The 21,788-nt window shown below is 47.9% G+C and overlaps 1 protein-coding gene across 1 annotated transcript; it reads left to right on the forward strand.

Moving 5' to 3' along the window:
- Positions 1 to 4,495: 4,495 nt before the first annotated feature.
- PTGS1 (prostaglandin-endoperoxide synthase 1) lies at positions 4,496 to 21,041 on the forward strand. The gene is made up of 11 exons (XM_083375232.1): positions 4,496 to 4,629; positions 4,723 to 4,794; positions 10,149 to 10,265; positions 10,488 to 10,628; positions 10,859 to 11,002; positions 11,554 to 11,735; positions 13,019 to 13,102; positions 15,274 to 15,520; positions 16,315 to 16,601; positions 17,665 to 17,812; positions 20,062 to 21,041. The coding sequence occupies exons 1-11, from the start codon at positions 4,623 to 4,625 to the stop codon at positions 20,421 to 20,423; spliced, it is 1,791 nt and encodes a 596-aa protein (XP_083231358.1). The 5' UTR covers positions 4,496 to 4,622; the 3' UTR covers positions 20,424 to 21,041.
- Positions 21,042 to 21,788: the final 747 nt, after the last annotated feature.

Below are 21,788 nucleotides of genomic sequence, written 5' to 3' on the forward strand. Positions count from 1 at the left end.
CCCTTCCCACCAGAGTGGTCCCTATTTTTCTACTTGCATTTTTACGTGCTTTAGAACTGCTAGGTTGGCAGAAGCTGGGACGAGTTGCAGGCGCTCACTCTGTCACGCGGCACTCGGGATTCGACCTGCCAAACTGCCGATCCTCTGATCGACAAGCTCGGCGTCCTAACCCACTGAGCCACCGCGTCCCTAGAAGACCTCCAAGGTCCCTTCAAATTCTATTCTGATTGATTGATTAGATCCTGATGTTCTGAAAAGAACACAGTTCTTGCTCTGTTCTACCTCTGTCAAAATATCAGAGCTTTTAGCAGGGACAACAGGAGCCCCCATCAGCTTGAAAGGGGGCGGGAGGCTAGGCAAGAGCTCCAGCAGGGCAGGTTTTGAGCTGGTTTATCTTTCCTTCCCTGGAGCACAGGAGAGGTGGGAGACAGCCTCACCTCCAGAGGGCAAGTCCAGCAACTGATTTCTGCAATTTCCAGGGCTCCTCTGCTCCCCCCCCCCCAAGGGTAGAGGTCTGCCCAAGATCCGTTCGTGTTATCCCCTGCGACGGTGCATCACTCAAGAGGGAGATTAAAAGCCCCAGGGAAATATCGTTCTTATTGCAAAGGGTTATTGCAGCTATCTCTCTTGTTCTGAGAGAGTAGTCATTTGGCTTTTGTCCCACTGGTACTTTTTTACTCTACTGTGGAAAGAAGGAAAAGCGAGAGGAGAAGGGAGGGAAGAATGAATGGAAACTGACCAAGGAGAGAAGCAACCTGGAATTAAGGAGAAACTTCCTGACAGGGAGGACAATTAACCAGTGGAACAGCTTGCCACCAGATCTTGTGGGCGCTCCATCACTGGAGGTTTTTAAGAAGAGGATAGAGTCTAGACCAGGGGTCAGCAACCTGAAACAGTGAAAGAGCCACTCGGAACCGGTTCCCTCAGAAAAGGAAAAACTGGGAGCCGCAAAAAATATGTATGCATGCACGTACATGCGCACATGCGCAGAACAGGGTTTGACTGAAGAGTGGAGCCAAGGCGAGATATGCACCTGCCCTGCATATTTGAATTGATTGGTTGAAATTTTTTAGTCCCACTTTTTTTTTTTTTGTGGACTGCACATGGCAGAGGACCGGGAGCCGCAGGAGACAGCTGAAAAAGCCGCATGCGGCTCCGGAGCCGCGGGTTGCAGACCTGTGGTCTAGAACAGGGGTCGGCAACCTCGGCTCTTTTATGACTCGTGGACTTCAACTCCCAGAATTCCTGAGCCAGCACAGCCGCATGCGGCTCCGGAGCCGCGGGTTGCAGACCTGTGGTCTAGAACAGGGGTCGGCAACCTCGGCTCTTTTATGACTCGTGGACTTCAACTCCCAGAATTCCTGAGCCAGCACAGCTGGCTCACGAATTCTGGGAGTTGAAGTCCACGAGTCATAAAAGAGCCGAGGTTGCCGACCCCTGGTCTAGACAGTCACCTGTCTGAAATGGCATAGGTTCTCCTGCTTGAGCAGGGGGCTGGACTAGAAGACCTCCAAGGTCCCTTCCAGATTCTATTCTGCTTCTGGAAGGAAGGAGAAAAAGAAGGAAAGGAGAAAGAAGGAAAGAAAAAAAGGGAAGGGAAGGAGAAAGAAGGGAAGGAAAAAAGAGAGGAGAGGAGAAAGGGAAGGAAAAAGGGGAGGGGGGAGGGGGAGGAAGAAGGCTAGGAAGATTTGTAAGCTTTGACTACAGCCTCTAATGCAGTAAGAAATAGTTTGAATTCCTGGTAATTTAGGAGAATGACCCTCCTCGGTTGAGTTAACTAAACACTCACTTCCTTGCGAACGGCTCTCCACCTAAGAGATAAACAAATTGTCCTAGGAACTACTTTTTCACTAACTGCTTTCATAAATACATGAGGCGTGCATTTCATTTCTTGATTCCAAAGAAATTTCCTGCAACAATATATTTGCTTTTAAGGTTGCCCTTAGGGGGGGGAGGAGGGAGGGGGGGAGGAGGAGGAGAGGTAGGGGGGGAGGGGGGAGGGGGAAGGGGTTTTTTTTAAAGGAAAATTGTATTTTAAAACTTTTCAATAAAAAAAACATATTTAAGGAGACCACGCAATAGAATAAAATAGTCCAATAAAGGGTTAATTAACCCTTTCCAAAATAAGCAAGGATTTTCTAAAAAAAAAAAACCTCACAGAAGGAAATGATAAGGTAAAGGTAAAGGTTCCCCCGCACATTCGTGCTAGTCGTTTCCGACTCTAGGGGCCGGTGCTCATCTCCGTTTCAAAGCCGAAGAGCCGGCGCTTGTCCGAGGACGTCTCCGTGGTCATGTGGCCGGCATGACTGGACGCCAAAGGCGCATGGAACGCTGTTACCTTCCCACCGTAGTGGTCCCTATTTTTCTACTTGCATTTTTACGTGCTTTCGAACTGCTAGGTTGGCAGAAGCTGGGACGAGTAACAGGCGTTCGCTCTGTTACGCGGCGCTCGGGATTCGACCCGCCAAACTGCCGACCTTCTGATCGACAAGCTCAGCGTCCTAACCCACTGAGCCACCGCGTCCCTAAGGAAATGATACACAGTAGGAAAACATGGAAAGAGAAATTGTTGACAATGAGATTTGGACAAAAAGTGGGGGAAAAATGGAACAACTATACAGCCGGGCGCTCAACTCAATTCGATTTGAAGAATATTTGCAAAGATATTTTAAAATGTAAAAACTCGGCAGGGAAAAAAAAAGCTCTTTAAAAGAGGCTGAGTCAAGTCAGTATCAGAATCAGAATAGAGCTGGAAGGGAGCTTGGAGGTCATCTAGTCCAGCCCCCTGCTGAAGCAGGAGCAAATAATCCAGTAATTTGAAATCAGATTATCCGATGGATTATTATTTTTTCCCGGATCGCAGCTACTTGGTGACCATCTTAGGACACCTTGCAGAAAAGATTTTCAAATCCAGTATTTTGTGTCAGAGCCACGGCCCTGATCTGTTTTTCCTCCTAGAAACGCTTAAGATTAACAAACCATCTTTCACGCTCCCTCCAGCTTGTTTAAGGCAATGTTTGTAGACCAGACTTCCTCCAATTGTTGCTTTCCAGAGGTGCCGGCCTTAACAGCTTCTGAGACTGCTGGAAATGCCTACTCCCAGCCCATCTGGATGCCATGCAGTTGGAGAATGCTATTCAAAGATGCCAGCCCTTTGAAATCTTCCCCCAACACACACACACACACACACACACACACAACGCTTGGGGTGTGTGTGAAAGCCCTAACAAGCAGGCATATACATAGAATGAAGGCTACTGCTAAGCTTGTAAGCCGCCCTGAGTCTTCGGAGAAGGGCGGGATATAAATGTAATAAAAAAAAAAACAGAGAGAGAGAGACACACACACATACACACACGCCCTGCGGCTTCATTCTTTTGCTAAATGTAGGTTTCTATTGCTCCTCCTTGGAATTTACTGCTGGTTAGAAAGAATGACAAAAGAAAGAGAGAGAGAGAGAGAGAGAGAGAGAGGGAAGGAGGGAGAGAGAGAGAGAGGGATGGGAAGAAGAGCGAAATATTTCAGACCAGGAATGAAAAGCAGGGGGAATGAAAAGAAGGACCGAATTTGCAAAATTAAAGTTTTTGTCTTCCCCTGTGTTTGTGTGTGTGTGTCTGTGTGTGTCTGTGTGTGTTCAGCGCAGAGCTCTCCTGATGCCTCCGAAGACAACCTGGCTGGCTGAGAGCAGACATCCCAGCCGCCAGCAACCACACAAATCCAGAAAGGAAAAAAAAATCAGAAGACAAGGCAAAGTTCGGAGCAGCTACTGAGCAGAGGGCATCCAGAAAATCGATCTGGTTCTGGGCCTCAGTTCTGGGCCGGAGCTGCTAAGAATGCTTTCTGGGACTTCGGGAAGGTGGGGAGACGTTGATAAGGTGGCCCCAGCTGCCCATCCCTGCTTCATTTAAGACTGCCTTCCTGGCCAGCATAATTGTGCTTCCTCTCCCAGAATGGGATCTCCACGGCTGAGTCGAGTCGGGGGTCTCCATGGCTGGTGAGGAGCTGAGCCTTTCAAGACCACGGATCCAAGCCAGGGCAGCCGAGGAGTTCACACACACAGACACACACACACTAATACCCGGGGCCCGGCCTTCCGAAGCAGCTTATTCCCTACCAGCCTTTCCTGGACAAGCAAGCCACGAGGAGCTGGTTAGGAGCTTCGGGTGAAGCGTGCCAACGCACGCCCAAGCCCGCAAAAACTAAAGGGGTTCCCCCTCCCCAAAGCCCCCATCTCTTCCTGAAGTCTGGAGTTAAAAACCACAAAAGCCTCGACCGCTTATCTCCTGCAAGGACCCGGGAGGGAAGAGGAGGCATGTCTGGGGGAGAAAGAGCCGGGCGACTGGAGAGCCAGGGGCCCCTAACACTCAGAACTGGAGACTCTCCTGGGACTCTCCCAAGATTTGGAGCTTCTGCCAAAGGTGTTTTGCTCGGGTGCTGTCAGAAGATGCCCCCAGGCTCCTGCACCCACATCCCAGAGTAGGCAGAGGAGGAGGAGGAGGAGGAGGAGCTTGGAAGAAGGTGGAGACCAGGGTGTCTTGGAGAAAAACGTCCAGAAGCTGCTCAGCTGCCTGGTGGAAGCACAGTGGCCCTCCCTCCCTCCTTCCTTCCTTCTCTCCTGCACAATGCACTGTAAGTCCCAGGCGAGTTCCTGCCTTCCCCCCCCCTCACCCCATCCACACTTTCCTCCCACCCACCCAATTATTCCCTTTTCTTGTTTTCTAGGCTTGTGGTCTGCCTGCCTGCCCTTGGCGTTGCTAGTGGGTCTGAATGCCAGCCCAGGAGACTGCAGTTCAGGTAAGGCGAAAGAGGGCGAAAAAGCCAGCCGTTTGAAACAGACCTGGCTACACCCGGGGTATGGGGTGGAGGTGGGTGGGGGCTTGGCCGCCCCACCCCCACCCCCCACCCCAAATTCGCTGTCAGTTTGCAACTCTTGGATGTGACCGAGGTGCCCAGGGAATCATTGCCTGCAGAACTTGGGCAGGGATCTTCTGAGTGAGGGTGGATTTTAATCCGGACCCACTCGCTGTCTTTGGACCCCCTTCCGGGGACTTTGCTCTGCCATGGGCCTTTGTGAATCTTTAAGCATATTGGGAATTGGTTCAGGAGCAAACGATACAAAGATGAACGAGCTGTCTTAGCAAAGCAAAGGATGCCTTCCCTCCGTGACTACCATCTAAGGAGAGAGGCACTGCTGGAGGATTTTAACGCGGGGGAAACCCGGTTGGCAGAGATGTTGGGTACCAGCGTGGTGTGGCGGCGGCTGAATTTCTCATTCTCCCGCCTAGCTTGCAAGCTGGACTTGAACGGTGGGAATCTGAAGTCTTACATAGTTTCGCCAGCTCTGAATCCTGGTTGAGAAGCTTGGTCAGAAGAGGCAGAGGGACTCCCGCTAGAGGAGGCAGTAATTCTGAATTTTCCCGGAATGTGTTGTTTGTTGCCCAAGTTTTGCTGAGGGCTTTTTTGTTGTTTTGTTTTTTAATGGAAGCAATAATGAGGGAAAAAAATCTCTATCTTCCAGCATCTCCTTTCGTCCCACCCTTCCCGCAAAGAATGCTGTGTGATTTTTCCCTAATAAAAAACCTTGCGCGCCCGTAATGTTCCCTGTATTTTGCACAACTGTTGGGCTCAAGAATCTTCTCCTTCCTGGAGCTTGCGTGTTCTTCACCATTTGGACCAGTCCAGTTGGGTCTGTGGCTTCTCTTGTCATGCCCTTTCCTTTCACAGGTCCTCTCAGCAGGGTCACGGGTTCAAGTCACATTGAGTGCCTGACCCGAATCTCCCTCTTTTCCCAGCGTCTCAAAGGCCCTTCTGAGGCTTTTCTCCTAGGCCGCCTCTAGGACTTCAACTGTCTGACCTTTCATAACTCCAAGGGGTTCTCGAAATTAGCCTTGAAAATCAAAGGCTTCCCAGCCCATTCTCAGCCTCCTGGGTACCGCCCATGCTTCTTAGTTCAGACCGCTACGGGTCTTATCAGAGCTCTGTCTTTTAAAAGGCTATAAAAACCACTTTTTGCCCCAAGGGCTGCTGAAGATGGACACGAAGGGAAGGCAATGCAATGTTTGAGAACAGGAGCCACCAAGGAACGCCATCTTCTGTCCTGACCACTCTGGGTCTCTAGAACCATCCTCTACCCCCAGAGCACAAACGTGCGCCAGGACTGTAACCCAGGATAAACCCTCACATCCCCCTTTCCACTTAAAGGGCAACTGGAAGAGCATCCAGTTCTGGTGACCGCAATTTTTATTTATTTTAATTTTAATTCCATTTATATCCCGCCCTTCTCCGAAGACTCAGGGCGGCTTACAAGCTTAGCAGTACAAAAAAGATGTTGAGACCCTAGAAAGGCTGCAGAGAAGAGCAACAAAGATGATCAGGGGGCTGAAGGCTAAAAGGGTTGCAGGCCTTGGGTAGGTCTAGTCTGGAAAAAAGAAGGACTAGGGGAGACATGATAGCAGCATTCCAGTATCTGAGGGGCTGCCACAAAGAGGAGGGGGGTCAAATTATTCTCCAAAGCACCAGAGGGCAACACAAGAAACAGTGGATGGAAACTCATCAAGGAGAGAAGCAACCTGGAATTAAGAAGAAACTTCCTAACAGCGAAGACAATTAGCCAGTGGGACAACCAGCCTCTAGAAGTGCTTCATCACTGCAGGCTTTTAAGAAGATACTATACAGCCACTTTTACAATGCCTTGGTAAGGCCACACCTGGAATACTGCATCCAGTTTTGGTCACTACAATGTAAAAAAAGATGTTGAGACTCTAGAAAGAGTACAGAGAAGAGCAACAAAGATGATCAGGGGACTGGAGGTTAAAATAATATAAGGAACAGTTGCTGGAATTGGGTGTGTCTAGTTTAATGAAGAGAAAAGCGAGGGGGACATGATAGCAGTGCTCCAGTATCTCAGGGGCTGCCACAAAGAAGAAGGAGTCAAGCTATTCTCCAAAGCACCTGAAGGCAGGACAAGAAGCAACGGAGAGAAGCAACCTAGAACTAAGGAGAAACTTCCTGACAGTTAGAACAATTAACCAGTGGAACAACCTGCCTCCAGAAGCTGTGAATGCTTAAAAACTGGAAGTTTTTAAGAAGAGACTGGACAGCCATTTGTCTGAAATGGGATAGGGTTTCCTGCCTGAGCAGGGGGTTGGACTAGATGACCTCCAAGGTCCCTTCCAACTTTATTATTATTATTATTATTATTATTATTATTATTATTATTATTATTATTATTATTATTTAGGATCCCCTGCTCGAGTAGGGGGTTGGACTAGATGACCTCCAAGGTCCTTTCCATCTTCATCATCATCATCATCATCATCATCATCATTATTATTATTATTATTATTATTATTATTATTATTATTATTATTATATAGGATCCCCTGCTCGAGTAGGGGGTTGGACTAGAAGACCTCCACGGTCCCTTCCAACTCTTATTTTTCTATGTTCTAAGAGCTGGCTTCAAGCTTATCTCAATACTAGATGCTGTTTTTTCTTCTCTAACTCCACCAGCCATGAAACGGGCACCACTCTGAGACGGGTGACGGATAGGAAGTTTGCTTAGCACTTTACAATTCACAGTCACAGCAGCCTGAACTCCTGACATCTGGCCTGGCTTTGCGCTACTAAAAAAAAACAAAAACTCTGCAAAGTGATGCAATCCCCATCACGACAGACAAAGGGGTGCCGTGCAAACTTCCTGCTTCGACAAGATTGACCTTTTTAAAAAGTAAGGCTGCTGTGTTAAAGCAACTTACCTGTTCCTTTGTAACTCTTGTTTTGTGTGGGTTTTTTTTTTAAACCAAATATTGGGTCGGTTAAAAAAAAAGAAAGAAATCAAACAGACTTAGATCCAATCTGAAGTTAATTTGCCTCTTGGTGGCTACTGTAGCTATGTTAAACAAACTAAGCTTTGGCTCACAAGTCAACGACCCCTTGTGTCAAATTGGCAACAGGGTTGTCGGTTTGAGGGCACAATTCAATGCAGGCCGGTGACAAATGCAGGTAGTCCTATCTCACAATAGTTCTTTTATAGTGACCGTTCAAAGTTACGACGGCGCTGAAAAATGGGACTTGTGACTTTTTTCCACAGTTGCGACCTTTGCAGCCTCCTCATAGTCAGGTGATCCAAATTCAGAGGCTCGGCAACTGGCATGTATCTCTGTCGGTTGCAAGGTTCCAAGGTCAGCTGATCCTCTTTTTTGCGACCTTACGGTGAGCAAAGGGAAGTCAGATTCGCTTAGCGACCACGTGACTAATTGAACGACTCCAGCAAGTCACTTAACGACTGTGGCCAGAAAGGTCGTAAAGTGGGGCAAATGTCAATGCTGCTAACATCGGATGTTCTTGCTTTGCCAACGTGTGGAGATGCAGCCATTTTCCTTGTTATGGTTTACTCTTAGCATTAGAGTTAATTCTAAGGGGAGGAGGAAGACTGTGTGTGGGGATTAGTTAGACATAACAATGTTGTAACAGGGTGAGAACCAAGGTTTTTTTGAAATAAGAGGTGATAAGAAATAACGGGTTGGAGAACTGGAGAGAAGGCCTGCATTTCAAACTAATTGGAGAATGTGATTTTGTTGTTGTTGTTGTTGTTAGCTGCGAAGTCATGTCCGACCCATCACGACCCCATGGACAACATTCCTCCATGCTTTCCTGTCCTCTACCATCTTCTGGAGTCCATTTAAGCTCACGTCTCCTGCTTCAGTGACTCCATCCAGCCACCTCCTTCTCTGTCGTCCCCTTCTTCTCTTGCCCTCAACCTTTCCCAGCATTAGGCTCTTCTCCAGTGAGTCCTTCCTTCTCATTAGGTGGCCAAAGGATTTGAGTTTCAGCTTCAGGATCTGGCCTTCTAAAGAGCAGTCAGGGTTGATCTCCTCTAGGACTGACCGGTTTGATCGCCTTGCAGTCCAAGGGACTCGCAGGAGTCTTCTCCAGCACCAGAGTTCAAAGGCCTCCATTCTTTGGCGCTCAGCCTTTCTTATAGTCCAGGGAGAATGTTACCCCAGTTGTTTTTAATAAGATAAGAAATGGCAGCAAGTGCAGAAGGAAACTTTGCCCTTCAAACTGATGGGAGAATGTGATTTATGACTGCAAATTGGAGGAGGGAACTGTGCCAGATATTACCTGTTGAAGGGAGTGGAATTCAGATCTCGGCATCCATCCATGCCCTGTTGACAATTTGTTCTCATTATTATAGACTTTTTAGCGTAAACAATGCCTGGAGGTTCTTTGAAGTGTTTCATTAGTCAGAACCATGACAAAATGTTCGCAAAAAAGATTTTTTAATTATTATTATATGTTTTATTGACTGCTTCTAAAGAGCAGTCTAGTCTAGTCTAGGACTGACCGGTTTGATCGCCTTGCAGTCCAAGGGACTCGCAGGAGTCTTCTCCAGCACCAGAGTTCAAAGGCCTCCATTCTTTGGCACTCAACCTTTGTTATGGTCCAACTTTCACAGCCACACATTGCAACTGGAAAGACCATAGCCTTGACTATACGCACTTTTGTTGGCAGGGTGATGTCTCTGCTTTTTAGTGTGCTGTCTATATTTGCCATTTTTGATTTATGACTGTTAGTTAGAGGAGGGAATTGTGCTTGATCCGATCTGTTGAGGGGAGGGGAATTCAGATTTCGGATTCGCCTGTGTACATGCCCAAGTTACGCTTCTCGAATAAAGATTCTTTAAGGTAAACAATTGCCTGGAAGTTCTTTGAAGAGTTTCATTTCTCGGAACCATGACATGTCTTATTTAACCACAGAAACTTTGGGCTCAGCTGTGACAGTAACTCGAGGATTAACTTGTAAACCACATTTCCTGACGTGAAAACAAACTCAGGTGAAATCTCCCCAAAGAAAGCAAATTTATTACTCAGCAGCTTTCCGATTGATTAAGAACCCAGAACAACTTCTCCATATCCTCAGGGCTAGTAATTTGAGCTTTTACCCAGAAGTCCTGATTGATGGATTGATCTATCAAGTTTCCTCACCGCCCTTCTCTGCTTGAGCGACCCTGGGCAGTTTCTTGATTTGTCCATGATTACATTTCACACCCTGCTCATTTTTATTTATTTATTTATTTATCTGGCAGCAAACAATCCTGTGATTTTGCTTCTTGTCCTTCCTTGCTTCCCTCTTTCTCCTTGCAGTGGACCCGTGCTGCTATTTTCCCTGCCAACACAGCGGTTTGTGCGTCCGGGTTGGCACGGAGGGCTACGAATGTGATTGCACCCGGACGGGATACTATGGCACCAACTGCAGCTCGGGTGAGTATCGCCTCCGACGTCTGTGTACACAGAGAGAAGCCGAGGCACAGAACCTCCCGGTTCAGAGGCACTCTACCTCAATGTACCCTCCCATCACTCCCCAGAACTGAGAAGGGAAGCTTCCATTGGTTCTTCCTGGCAAACCCTCCAAATGGGACATCTTTAAGGAAATATCTGTGGTTTTTTTAAAAAAAAGTTCTTTCCCCCCCATGCCTCCCCCAGCGGAGTTCTGGACATGGCTGTACCACACCCTGAAGCCGGGGCCGTCTTCCGTTCACCACCTGCTGACCCACTTCCGTTGGCTGTGGAGCCTCATCAACCGGACTTTCGTCCGAGGTCTTCTGATGCGGCTGGTGTTAACGGGTGAGCGGGCGAGGGCTCGGACCTGATGCGGCTGGTGTTAACGGGTGAGCGGGCGAGGGCTCGGACTGGCACAGCTCTTCAGAAAGGCTTCCTGCCCTCTTGGGCTTGAGAGGCTCACCAGGCCCAGAGCCACCCAGCTGCCAGTCCCGGGACACTTCCCACCCCCCCCTGCCAGTCCCAGGTGCCTGCTCTCTGAGCTCTCTTCCATCTTCCCGCCTCTCGCCCGGCAGCCCGTGCCAACCTCATCCCCAGCCCGCCCACCTTCAGCGGCAACTACGGATACCTGAACTGGGAATCCTACAGCAACCTCAGCTACTTCACCCGCATCCTCCCGCCGGTGCCCCCCAACTGCCCCACTCCGATGGGAGTGAAAGGTACTTCATGCTGTAGCCCCTTTTCCCAGCTGCCTGGCTCTGCTTTGTCAGGAGGAGGAGGAGGAGGGAGAAGAAGGAGGATGAGAGAGAAGAAGGAAGAGGTGGAGGGAGGAGAAGGAGGAGGAGGAGGGAGAAGAAGGAGGAGGAGGAGGAGGAGGAGGGGAAGAAGAGGGACGAGGAGGAGGAGAAGAAGGATGAGAGAAGAAGGAAGAGGTGGAGAGAGAAGAAGGTGGAGGAGGAGAGGGGAGAAGAAGAGAGACAAGAAGGAGGGGGAGAAGAAGGAGGACGAGAGAGAAGAAGAAGGAAGAGGTGGAGGGAGGAGGAGGAGGAGGAGGAGGGAGAGGAGGAGGATTGCAGAATACTTGGTTCTCCCTGAACTTGGTTGTTTTCTTCGAGATGTTTCATGATCCAACTAGGTAAAATCATCAGTATAGAAGGGAGTGGGATTTGTGGAATGGAGGAGGAGGAGGAGGAGGAGGAGGAGGACAGGAGGAGACTGGCACATGCCCAGGAGACCAGACCCGGACAGGGCTTTCTTCTTGGCCTCACAGGACCACTGGAGCTGCCAGCAGCCGAGCTGGTGGCCGAAGAACTTCTGCTGCGCCGGACGTTCCATCCGGACCCGCAGAGGACCAACTTGATGTTCGCCTTCTTTGCCCAGCACTTCACCCACCAGTTCTTCAAGACGTTTGGGAAGATGGGCCGCGGATTCACCCGGGCTTTGGGCCACGGGGTGAGGAGAGAAGCAGGCCCCAATAATCCTCTCCCTAGATCAGAATCAACAACCCGGCTGTGAGGCTGTGGTGGGCAGATCCTGAGGTGGGGAAGGGCCACGCTCAGCCCCGGAAGAGGAAGTTGGAGGCCTCTCGCCTTAGCTTCGGTGGGGAGACACCTGAGGGGGGCAGATCCAGAGCCCCCGGAATTGATTCAAGGGTCCCCAACATTTCTCACGGCGGGGCTTGGCTTAGTCTACCCTACTGGAAGCTTTCAAGAGGAGACTGGGCTGCCATTGGTCAGAAAAGGTGTGGGGTCTCCTGCTTGGGCAGGGGGTTGGACTAGATGACCTATAAGGTCCCTTCCAGCTCCTATTCTATTCTATTCTATTCTATTCTATTCTATTCTATTCTATTCTATTCTATTCTATTCTATTCTATTCTATTCTATTCTATTCTATTCTATTCCATATAGAATAGAATAGAAATAATAATAGAATAGAATAGAAAATAGAATAGAATAGAATAGAAAAATAGAATAGAATATGGAACGGAACAGAATAGAACAGAATAGAATAGAATAGAATAGAATAGAATAGAATAGAATAGAATAGAATATAGAATAGAATAGAAAAGAAAAGAAAAGAAAAGAAAAGAAAAAATAGAATAGAATACAAATAATAATAAAATAGAATATAGAACAGAATAGAATAGAATATAGAATAGAATAGAATAGAAAAGAAAAGAAAAGAAAAAATAGAATAGAATACAAATAATAATAAAATAGAATATAGAATAGAATAGAATAGAATAGAAAATTAGAATAGAATAGAATAGAAAAATAGAACAGAATAGAATAGAAAAATAGAATAGAGTATAGAATAGAATAGAATAGAATAGAATAGAATAGAATAGAATAGAATAGAATAGAATAGAATAGAATAGAATAGAATAGAATAGAATAGAATAGAAATAGTCTTCCAGTCCAGCCAGATTAATTGCCTGATCTCGGGACACAGCAACGGTTATAAGCATGAACCACTGCCTGATCCTCTGAATTTTGATCCCATAACCGTGGGGGATGCTGCAAAGGCCGTATCTGTGGGGAAACAGCCCTAAGTCCCTTTTTCCGGTGGCACTGTGACTTTGAGCGGTCACCCAATGACCTATTGTAAGTCGGGGACCACCTGTACCGAACCGTCTCCCTCTCTCGCACACACAACACAAGCACACACGCTCGCACAGACCCAGAGGAGACAGAGAAATGACTCACTGGGTTGTTATGTCGGCTCTTCCTTGCAAGGTGGATCTTGGCCACATCTACGGAGACAACCTGGAGCGCCAGCATCAGCTGCGTCTCTTCAAGGACGGGAAGCTGAAATACCAGGTGAGAAAGTCAAAGAAGCCTCTTGTCGCCTGCAGAAACGCCTGACCTTCGCTCCTTCCGACGTGGTCTGAAAACCTATCTATTTGAACAAGCCGGCCTTGCCTGATAGGGGATGTGTTGGGGTTTTTATTGTGGATTTTCATACTATTTTTATACTATTATCTATTGTTTTAGTTCGGGCTCCTATTTAATTCTCTTTTAATTTTTGTACTCTGTATTTTTATATGTGCCCTGTTCACCGCCCTGAGTCCTTCGGGAGAAGGGCGGTATACAAATATAATAAACTTAAACTTAAACTTAAACTTAACTCGGCGGGGGGGAGGGGGAGTTTGTGCCTGGCTGTGGATTTCACCCCCCTCCCCACAAAGCATCTCCTCTGTAGGGCACGCTGGCAAATGCCCCACATTTTCACAGTCCTCCCCATTTGCTGGACCACTCTGCCGCTCGTTCCCAGCCAGAAGGGGACGATGGCAGGTGGAGTCCAGGATGAAGAAGGCAGCTTCCCAGCTCCCCCCCCCTTCTCGTCTGCCTACCCTCTGCTTTGCGGGGAATTTAGCAATTGTGTGTGTGTGTGGGGGGGCTCCTTTGCCTGCCCAGGTGTATTTTTCTTTGTAGCAAATGAAACACAAGAGAAAAATGATGCTGTGTAAGAGCGCAGCAAACCCCAAGGCCTTGAATCTACCCTTGGTGGGATGCCAATTGTTTGATAACAGCCTTGTCAGAGCTGTTATCCAGCACAGCCGATGGCAACAACTGGGGAAGCCTTCTATGATGCTTGGGATAGAATAGAATAGAATAGAATAGAATAGAATAGAATAGAATAGAATAGAATAGAATAGAATAGAATAGAATAGAATAGAATAGAATAGAATAGTGGAATGAAGAATAGAATAGAATAGAATAGAATAGAATAGAATAGAATAGAATAGAATAGAATAGAATAGAATAGAATAGAATAGAATAGAATAGTGGAATGAAGAATAATAGAATAGAATAGAATAGAATAGAATAGAATAGAATAGAATAGAACAGAAATTGGAATGGAATGAATAGAATAGAATAGATAATAGAATAAGGAATAGAATAGAATAGAATAGAATAGAATAGTGGAATGAAGAATAGAATAGAATAGAATAGAATAGAATAGAACAGAAATTGGAATGGAATGAATAGAATAGAATAGATAATAGAATAAGGAATAGAATAGAATAGAATAGAATAGAATAGAATAGAATAGAAAAGAAATTGGAATGGAATGGAATGGAATAGAATAGAATAGAATAGAATAGAATAGAATAGAATAGAATAGAATAGAATAGAATAGAATAGAATAGAATAATAGAATAGAATTATTGGATGGAATAATGACTTTGTAATAATGCCGCTTGGGGTGTGTGTGAAAACCCTAACAAGCAGGCATATACATAGAATGAAGGCTACTGCTTAGCTTGTAAGCCGCCCTGAGTCTTCGGAGAAGGGCGGGATATAAATGGAATTAAAATAATAAAAAAAAATAGAATAGAATCTAGAAGGGACCTCGGAGGTCATATAGTCCAGCTCAAGCAGGAGATCCTATACCATTTCAGACAAGTGGCTGTCCAGCCTCTTCTTAAAAACCTCCAGTGATGAAGCACCCACGACTTCTGGTGGCCAGCTGTTCCACTGGTTAATTGTCCTCACTGTCAGGACTTTTCTCCTCAATTCCAGGTTGCTTCTCTCCTTGATTAGTTTCCATCCATTGTTTCTCCTCCTGCCTTCTGGTGCTTTGGAGAATAACCTGACACACACACACACACACACACCCTCTTCTTTGTGGCAGCCTCTCAAATACTGGAACACATCCCTAGTCCATCTTTTCTCCAGACTGGCCAAACCCAAATTCTGCAACCGTTCTTCATAGGGGTTTTTTTTTTTGTCTCCAGGCCTGTAATCATCTTAGTTGCTCTTCTTTGGACTTTTCCCAAAGTCTCCACATCTTTTTTTGTAACGTGGTAACCGAAACCGGATGCCGTATTGCATGTGGGACCTTACTAAGGCTTTATAAAGCGGCCCCAATACTTCACCTGATTTTGATGCTGTGCCTCTGTTTATACAACCCGGGATCGTGTTAGCTTTTCTGGCTGATGCTCTTCCCACCTCCCAAGTGTGATCCTTTGTCCTCCTCTCCCCAGGTGATCAAGGGAGAGATCTACCCCCCAACAGTGCTGGAAGCCGCCGTGCACATGATCTACCCAAAGGGCACCCCTCCGGAGCAGATGTTTGCCCTGGGCCAAGAAGTCTTCGGTCTTCTCCCAGGCCTCCTGATGTATGCCACCCTCTGGCTGCGGGAACACAATCGGGTCTGTGACCTCCTGAAACAGGAACACCCCACCTGGGATGACGAGCAGCTGTTCCAGACCGCCCGGCTGATTCTGACAGGTGGACGGGGGGGGGGGGGGCTGCAGGGTGCCCAAGCTGCCTGTTGTGAGTTTGGGGTTCATAGGAAGTCCCAAACAGGCAATAAAGTTAATAAGCTAGTATTTAATTATTGTCCCAACTCTTAGCTATTTCAGAAGGTATTTTAGAGGCCTTCACAGCCAATGCAATTTTCCTGCCGCGCACACGTGTGTGTGTGTCTGTGTGTGTGTGTGTGTGTGTGTGTACAACTTGAGTTGTCACCTGAAAAACCATCTAACAAAATGAAATCCAAGGTTAAACAAAAGTAAGGCATACCGTTTTGTTCAGCACGATGTAAACAAGATGTTGAGACTCTAGAACTGTGCAAAGAGCAACAAAGATGATCAGGGGACTGGAGGCTAAAACGTATAAGGGACGGTTCCTGGAATTGGGTATCTCTAGTTTAATGAAGAGAAGGAGAAGGGGGGACATGATAGCAATGTTCCAGTATCTCAGGGGCTGCCCCAAAGAAGAGGGAGTCAAGCTGTTCTCCAAAGCGCCCGAAGGCAGGACAAGAAGCAATGGATGGAAACTAATCCAGGAGAGAAGCAACCTGGAACTAAGGAGAAACCTCCTGACAGTGAGGACAATTAACCAGTGGAACCACCTGCCTCCAGAAGTTGTGAATGCTCCAACACTGGACGTTTTTAAGAAGAGACTGGACAACCAATTGGTCTGAAACGGTTTATAGGCTTTCCTGCCTGAGCAGGGGGTTGGGCTAGAAGACCTCCGAGGTCCCTTCTGACTCTGTTAGTCTAAACTTCTGCTCTTTCCAGGCGAGACGATCAAAATTGTCATTGAGGACTACGTCCAGCATCTCAGCGGCTACCACCTGAAGCTGATGTTTGAGCCTGAGCTTCTTTTTGGGGCCCAGTTCCAGTACCAGAACCGCATTGCTCTGGAGTTCAACCAGCTGTACCACTGGCACGCCTTAATGCCAGACTCCTTCCAGCTGCCGGACCGAGAATTCAGCTACGACCAGTTCCTTTTCAACCACACCATTTTCACCCACTATAGCCTAGAGACCCTGGTGGAGGCCTTCTCCAAGCAGCGAGCTGGACAGGTGGGTCCGCTGGCAAGAACCGGGGGAGTCTGCTTGCAGAGCAAAGGGGGGGGGGAAGGTTGCATCTGGCCCGCCTTCGTCTTCCTCTTCAAAGGTGCCAATTCTGAGCTATCTTCATCTCCTAGCCAAAAAGTCCCATTTGAACATGAAAATTGGAGGCTTTTGAGGGGAGACTGGACAGCCATTTGTCCGAAATGGTATAGGGTCTCCTTGCTTGAGCAGGGGGCTGGACTAGAAGACCTCCAAGGTCCCTTCCAACTCTGTTATATTCCTTCCTTCCTTCCTTCCTTCCTTCCTTCCTTCCTTCCTTCCTTCCTTCCTTCCCTCATTCCCATCTCCTTCCTTCCTTCCTTCCCATCTCCTTCATTCCCATCTCCTTCCTTCCTTCCTTCCTTCCTTCCTTCCTTCCTTCCTTCCTTCCTTCCTTCCTTCCTTCCTTCCTTCCTTCCTTCCTTCCCATCTCCTTCATTCCCATCTCCTTCATTCCCATCTCCTTCCTTCCTTCCTTCCTTCCTTCCTTCCTATCTCCTTCATTCCCATCTCCCTCCTTCCTTCCTTCCTTCCTTCCTTCCTTCCTTCCTTCCTTCCTTCCTTCCTTCCCATCTCCTTCATTCCCATCTCCTTCCTTCCTTCCTTCCTTCCTTCCTTCCTTCCTTCCTTCCTTCCTTCCTTCCTTCCTTCCTTCCTTCCTTCCTTCCTTGATTTGAAGAAGAGACGGCCACTTGTCTGGTCTAGGGCAGACATGTCAAACTCATGACGTCACATGACATCGCGCGACGTATCGGAACTTTTTCCCATTGCCGGCAATGGGATGGGCGCAGTTTCTCCGTGACGCTCCGGCCCGCGGGCCGGCAGTTTGACACCCCTGGTCTAGGGTCTCCCGCTTGAGCAGGGGGCTGGACTAGATGACCTTCAAGGTCCCTTCCAGCTCTATTCTGATTCTGATGGTCTGCTGGAAGAGTAGGAATGTCTCAGGCTGTAGATCCAGAGACCGGTCTGTATCAGACAATATATTTTTTAAAATTGTTCTTGACAAAGGGCCTTCTTTGACTCTCCGTTTCAGATCGGTGGGAAGCCGAATATCAACAAGAATCTTCTCAAAGTGTCTATTGGAGTGATCAAGGAATCGCGGCTGTTGCGTTTCCGGCCTTTTAACGAATACCGAAAGAGGTTCCATCTGAAGCCGTACACATCCTTCCGAGAACTGACAGGTAACAGCCCCAGGAGAAACCTCTAAGTCAGCTTCTTCAGATGCTGTCAGCATGTATGGACCTCTTGAAAGAATTGCCTTGGCCATGTTGGGTACCAGAATGAGCACATGTCCCTATCTGGAAAGCCAAACAGGACTTTTTAGATTAGATTAGAATAGGTTGGAATCCTGCATCCAGTTTTGGTCACCTTCGTGTAAAAAAGAGGTTGAGACTCTGGAAAGAGTGCAGAGAAGAGCAACAAAGATGATTAGGGGACTGGAGGCTGAAACATATCAGGAACGGTTGCTGGAATTGGGTATGTGTAGTTTAATGATGAGAAGGACGAGGGGGGGACATGATAGCAGTCTTCCAGTATCTCAGGGGCGGCCCCAAAGAAGAGGGAGTCAAGCTATTCTCCAAAGTACCTGAAGGCAGGACAAGAAGCAACAGATGGAAACTCATCAAGAAGAGAAGCAACCTGGAACTAAGGAGGAACTTCCTGACAGTTAGAACAATTAACCAGTGGAACAACCTGCCATCAGAAGCGGTGAATGCTCCAACACTGGAAGTTTTTAAGAGGAGACTGGACAGCTATTTGCCTGAAATGGTGTAGGGTTTCCTGCCTGAGCAGGGGGTTGGACTAGATGACCTCCAAGGTCCCTTCCAACTTTATTATTACTATAGATTAGATTAGATTTAGATTAGATTAGATTAGCCTTTATTGTCCTTTTTTTTCCTGTGAGCACAATGGCACACATTAAAAATGAAATCTAGTTGCTTCCTTCAAAGTGTACACATGCATAACGCACAATTAAAACTTACTATGTACAACATATGTATAGACCTACATCCTTACACATAAGTAACATATAAATACTAATCGCTCTCCATCTTGAATATACAACGGAAGGAGGAAACTTGAGAGTTCACAAGGTTTAATACTCTAGGGCAGGGGTCGGCAACCTCGGCTCTTTTATGACTCGTGGACTTCAACTCCCAGAATTCCTGAGCCAGCGTAGCTGGCTCAGGAATTCTGGGAGTTGAAGTCCACGAGTCATAAAAGAGCCGAGGTTGCCGACCCCTGCTCTAGGGAATGAAACTGTGGCTGAATCTGGATGTTTTGCTACGCCGAAAGGACCGGAGATCTTGGGCCATCCGAAGCTCATGGGGGAGCTGGTTCCACAGGGCTGGCGCTCACACAGAGAAGGCCTCCTCAGGGTACCGTCGGGTAAACAATGTCGGCTGGCGACCCCCAGGGGGAGGGCCTTCTCTGTGGGAGCGCCATCCCTGTGGAACCAGCTCCCCCATGAGCTTCAGATGGCCCAAGATCTCCGGTCCTTTCGCCGCGGCCTCAAAACACTCCTTTTCCACCAGGCTGACCTGGACTGACAGGGATTTTAATTATGTTTTTAATTTTTAACTCTAACTTTTAATTTATTTTAATTTTAATTTATTGTACAGAGGCCTTTAATTTTAATTTTTATCTTAACTTATGTATTTATTATATGTTACTGTTGTTAGCCGCCCTGAGTCCTTCGGGAGATAGGGCGGCATATAAGTCCCAAAAATAAATAAATAAATAAATAAATAAATAAATAAATAAATAAATAAATAAATAAATAAATAAATAAATAAATAAATACATACATACTACGAAGCCCCCTCCTCCCAGAAGGTAACAAGGAAAACAGGTTGTGAAGAGGATGAGTAGTGTCCCAGACAATCTTACAGACCCTGTTCAAACAACGCTTTTGTGCTATGTCCTGGATGGGAGGGAGGGAACTGCCCATGATCTTTTTGGCCGTCCTCACCACTCTCTGCACCGCCTTCCTGTCTGAAGCAGGGATGCTTCCAAACTAGACTGTAATTCTGTACGACAGGATTGTCCCCCTGTAGAACATGGTCAGGACAGGGGAAGGAAGACGTGCTTTGCTTCTAAAGATGAATTTGTGGGGATGACAGGACAAGAGGAAGAGTTCTTTTGAGGGCTTGTCCAAATGGACGTGTACAGTTGTGTGGATGTAGCAATTCCTTCCACCCTCAAGCATTTCTTGAGTGTTGAAAACATCAACGGGCCCCTTCCCTGCTTTTACATTTGAAGACGTTTCGCTTCTCCTCCCAAGAAGCTTCTCCAGCTCTCCCCAAATAGCTTTTCCACAGTGGGGGGAGGCAGCAGCAAAGCCGAGTCCAGATGTGGACAATCTTTGCATGTCCTTCACAAGCTGAGGTGCCTCGTTGCCTGATTTCTCTCTTTTCTCTCCTCGGTGCAGACGATGAGAACATGGTTGCCAAGCTGGAAGCGCTGTATGGAGACATTGATGCTCTGGAGTTCTTCCCCGGCCTGTTGGTGGAGAAGACCTACCCCAACAGCATCTTTGGAGAGAGCATGATAGAGATGGGGGCTCCCTTCTCCTTGAAGGGGCTCCTGGGGAACCCCATCTGCTCCCCCGAATACTGGAAGCCCAGCACTTTTGGCGGTGCCGCCGGCTTCCGAATCGTGAACACGGCAAGCTTGGAAAAATTGGTCTGCCTGAACGTCAAGCGGTGTCCCTACGTGGCTTTCCACACGCCCGACCACGGAGAGGCTCCTGAAGGCTCAGAGGAGAAGCAGCGGCCTTCAACGGAGCTCTAACCAGGCTCTCCTCGGTCGAGTTACACAGTAGTCCTCAACTTACAACGGTTTGTTTAGTGCCCACTCGAACTCACAACGGCACTGGGGAAAAAAGGGAGCTAGGACCGTTTTTCATAGCTACGACCTCCGCAGCGTCCCCACGATCACGTGATCAAAATCCAGAGGCTTGGCCACTGGTTCACATTTACGACGGCCGCAGCATCCCGGGGGGGAGGGAGGGGGGAATCCCGTTATCCCCTTTCGCCACCTCCCGACAGGGGAAGTCCACAAGGGAAGCCAGCTTCCCTTCACAACCCTGTGACTAATTTAAACGACAGCTGCAGTGATTCGCTTAGCAAATGTGGCGGTGGAAACTCAGTGAACCAAGGTCTCACTTAGCAACAGAAATTGGATCGTAAGTCGAGGATGACCTGTACTCAAGTCCTCCAGGCTTTTGAGGCCGGGAGGCCATGACGGAAGAGCAAGAAGGGAAATGAGTGTGTGTGCGCGTGTGTGGATCTGCATGTGGCCTGTCTCCCTCAGCTTGTAACCTAGCCTTCTCCTCATGGGTTTAGGACAGTGATGGTGAACCTTTTAGAAACCGAGTGCCCCAAAACTGCCCCCCGCCCCCCCCACTACGCCCCCCATCGCCCACAGGACCACCCACCACCTCCTTGGCCTGCCATAGCAGATCACCCAGGCCAGGGATAGGCAACCTTGGCTCTTTTATGACTCGTGGACTTCAACTCCCAGAATTCCCGAGTCAGCCATGCTGAGGGGAAAGGGAGAGGTTTCCAAGCTGAGCCATGCTGGCTGAGGAATTCTGGGAGTTGAAGTCCACGAGTCATGAGGGGGCCATAGTTCCCGATGCTGGCTGAGGAATTCTGGGAGTTGAAGTCCACGAGTCATGAAGGGGCCATGGTTCCCCCATGCTGGCTCAGGAATTCTGGGAGTTGAAGTCCACAAGTCTTTAAGGGGCCATAGTTCCCCCATGCTGGCTCAGGAATTCTGGGAGTTGAAGTCCACGAGTCATGAGGGGGCCATAGTTTCCCCATGCTGGCTCAGGAATTCTGGGAGTTGAAGTCCATGAGTCATGAAGGGGCCATGGTTCCCCCATGCTGGCTCAGGAATTCTGGGAGTTGAAGTCCACGAGTCATGAGGGGGCCATAGTTTCCCCATGCTGGCTCAGGAATTCTGGGAGTTGAAGTCCACGAGTCATGAGGGGGGCCATAGTTCCCCCATGCTGGCTCAGGAATTCTGGGAGTTGAAGTCCACGAGTCATGAGGGGGCCATAGTTTCCCCATGCTGGCTCAGGAATTCTGGGAGTTGAAGTCCATGAGTCATGAAGGGGCCATGGTTCCCCCATGCTGGCTCAGGAATTCTGGG

Source organism: Vipera ursinii (assembly GCF_947247035.1).
Source record: "Vipera ursinii genome assembly, chromosome: 16".
Lineage (NCBI taxonomy): Eukaryota > Metazoa > Chordata > Lepidosauria > Squamata > Viperidae > Vipera > Vipera ursinii.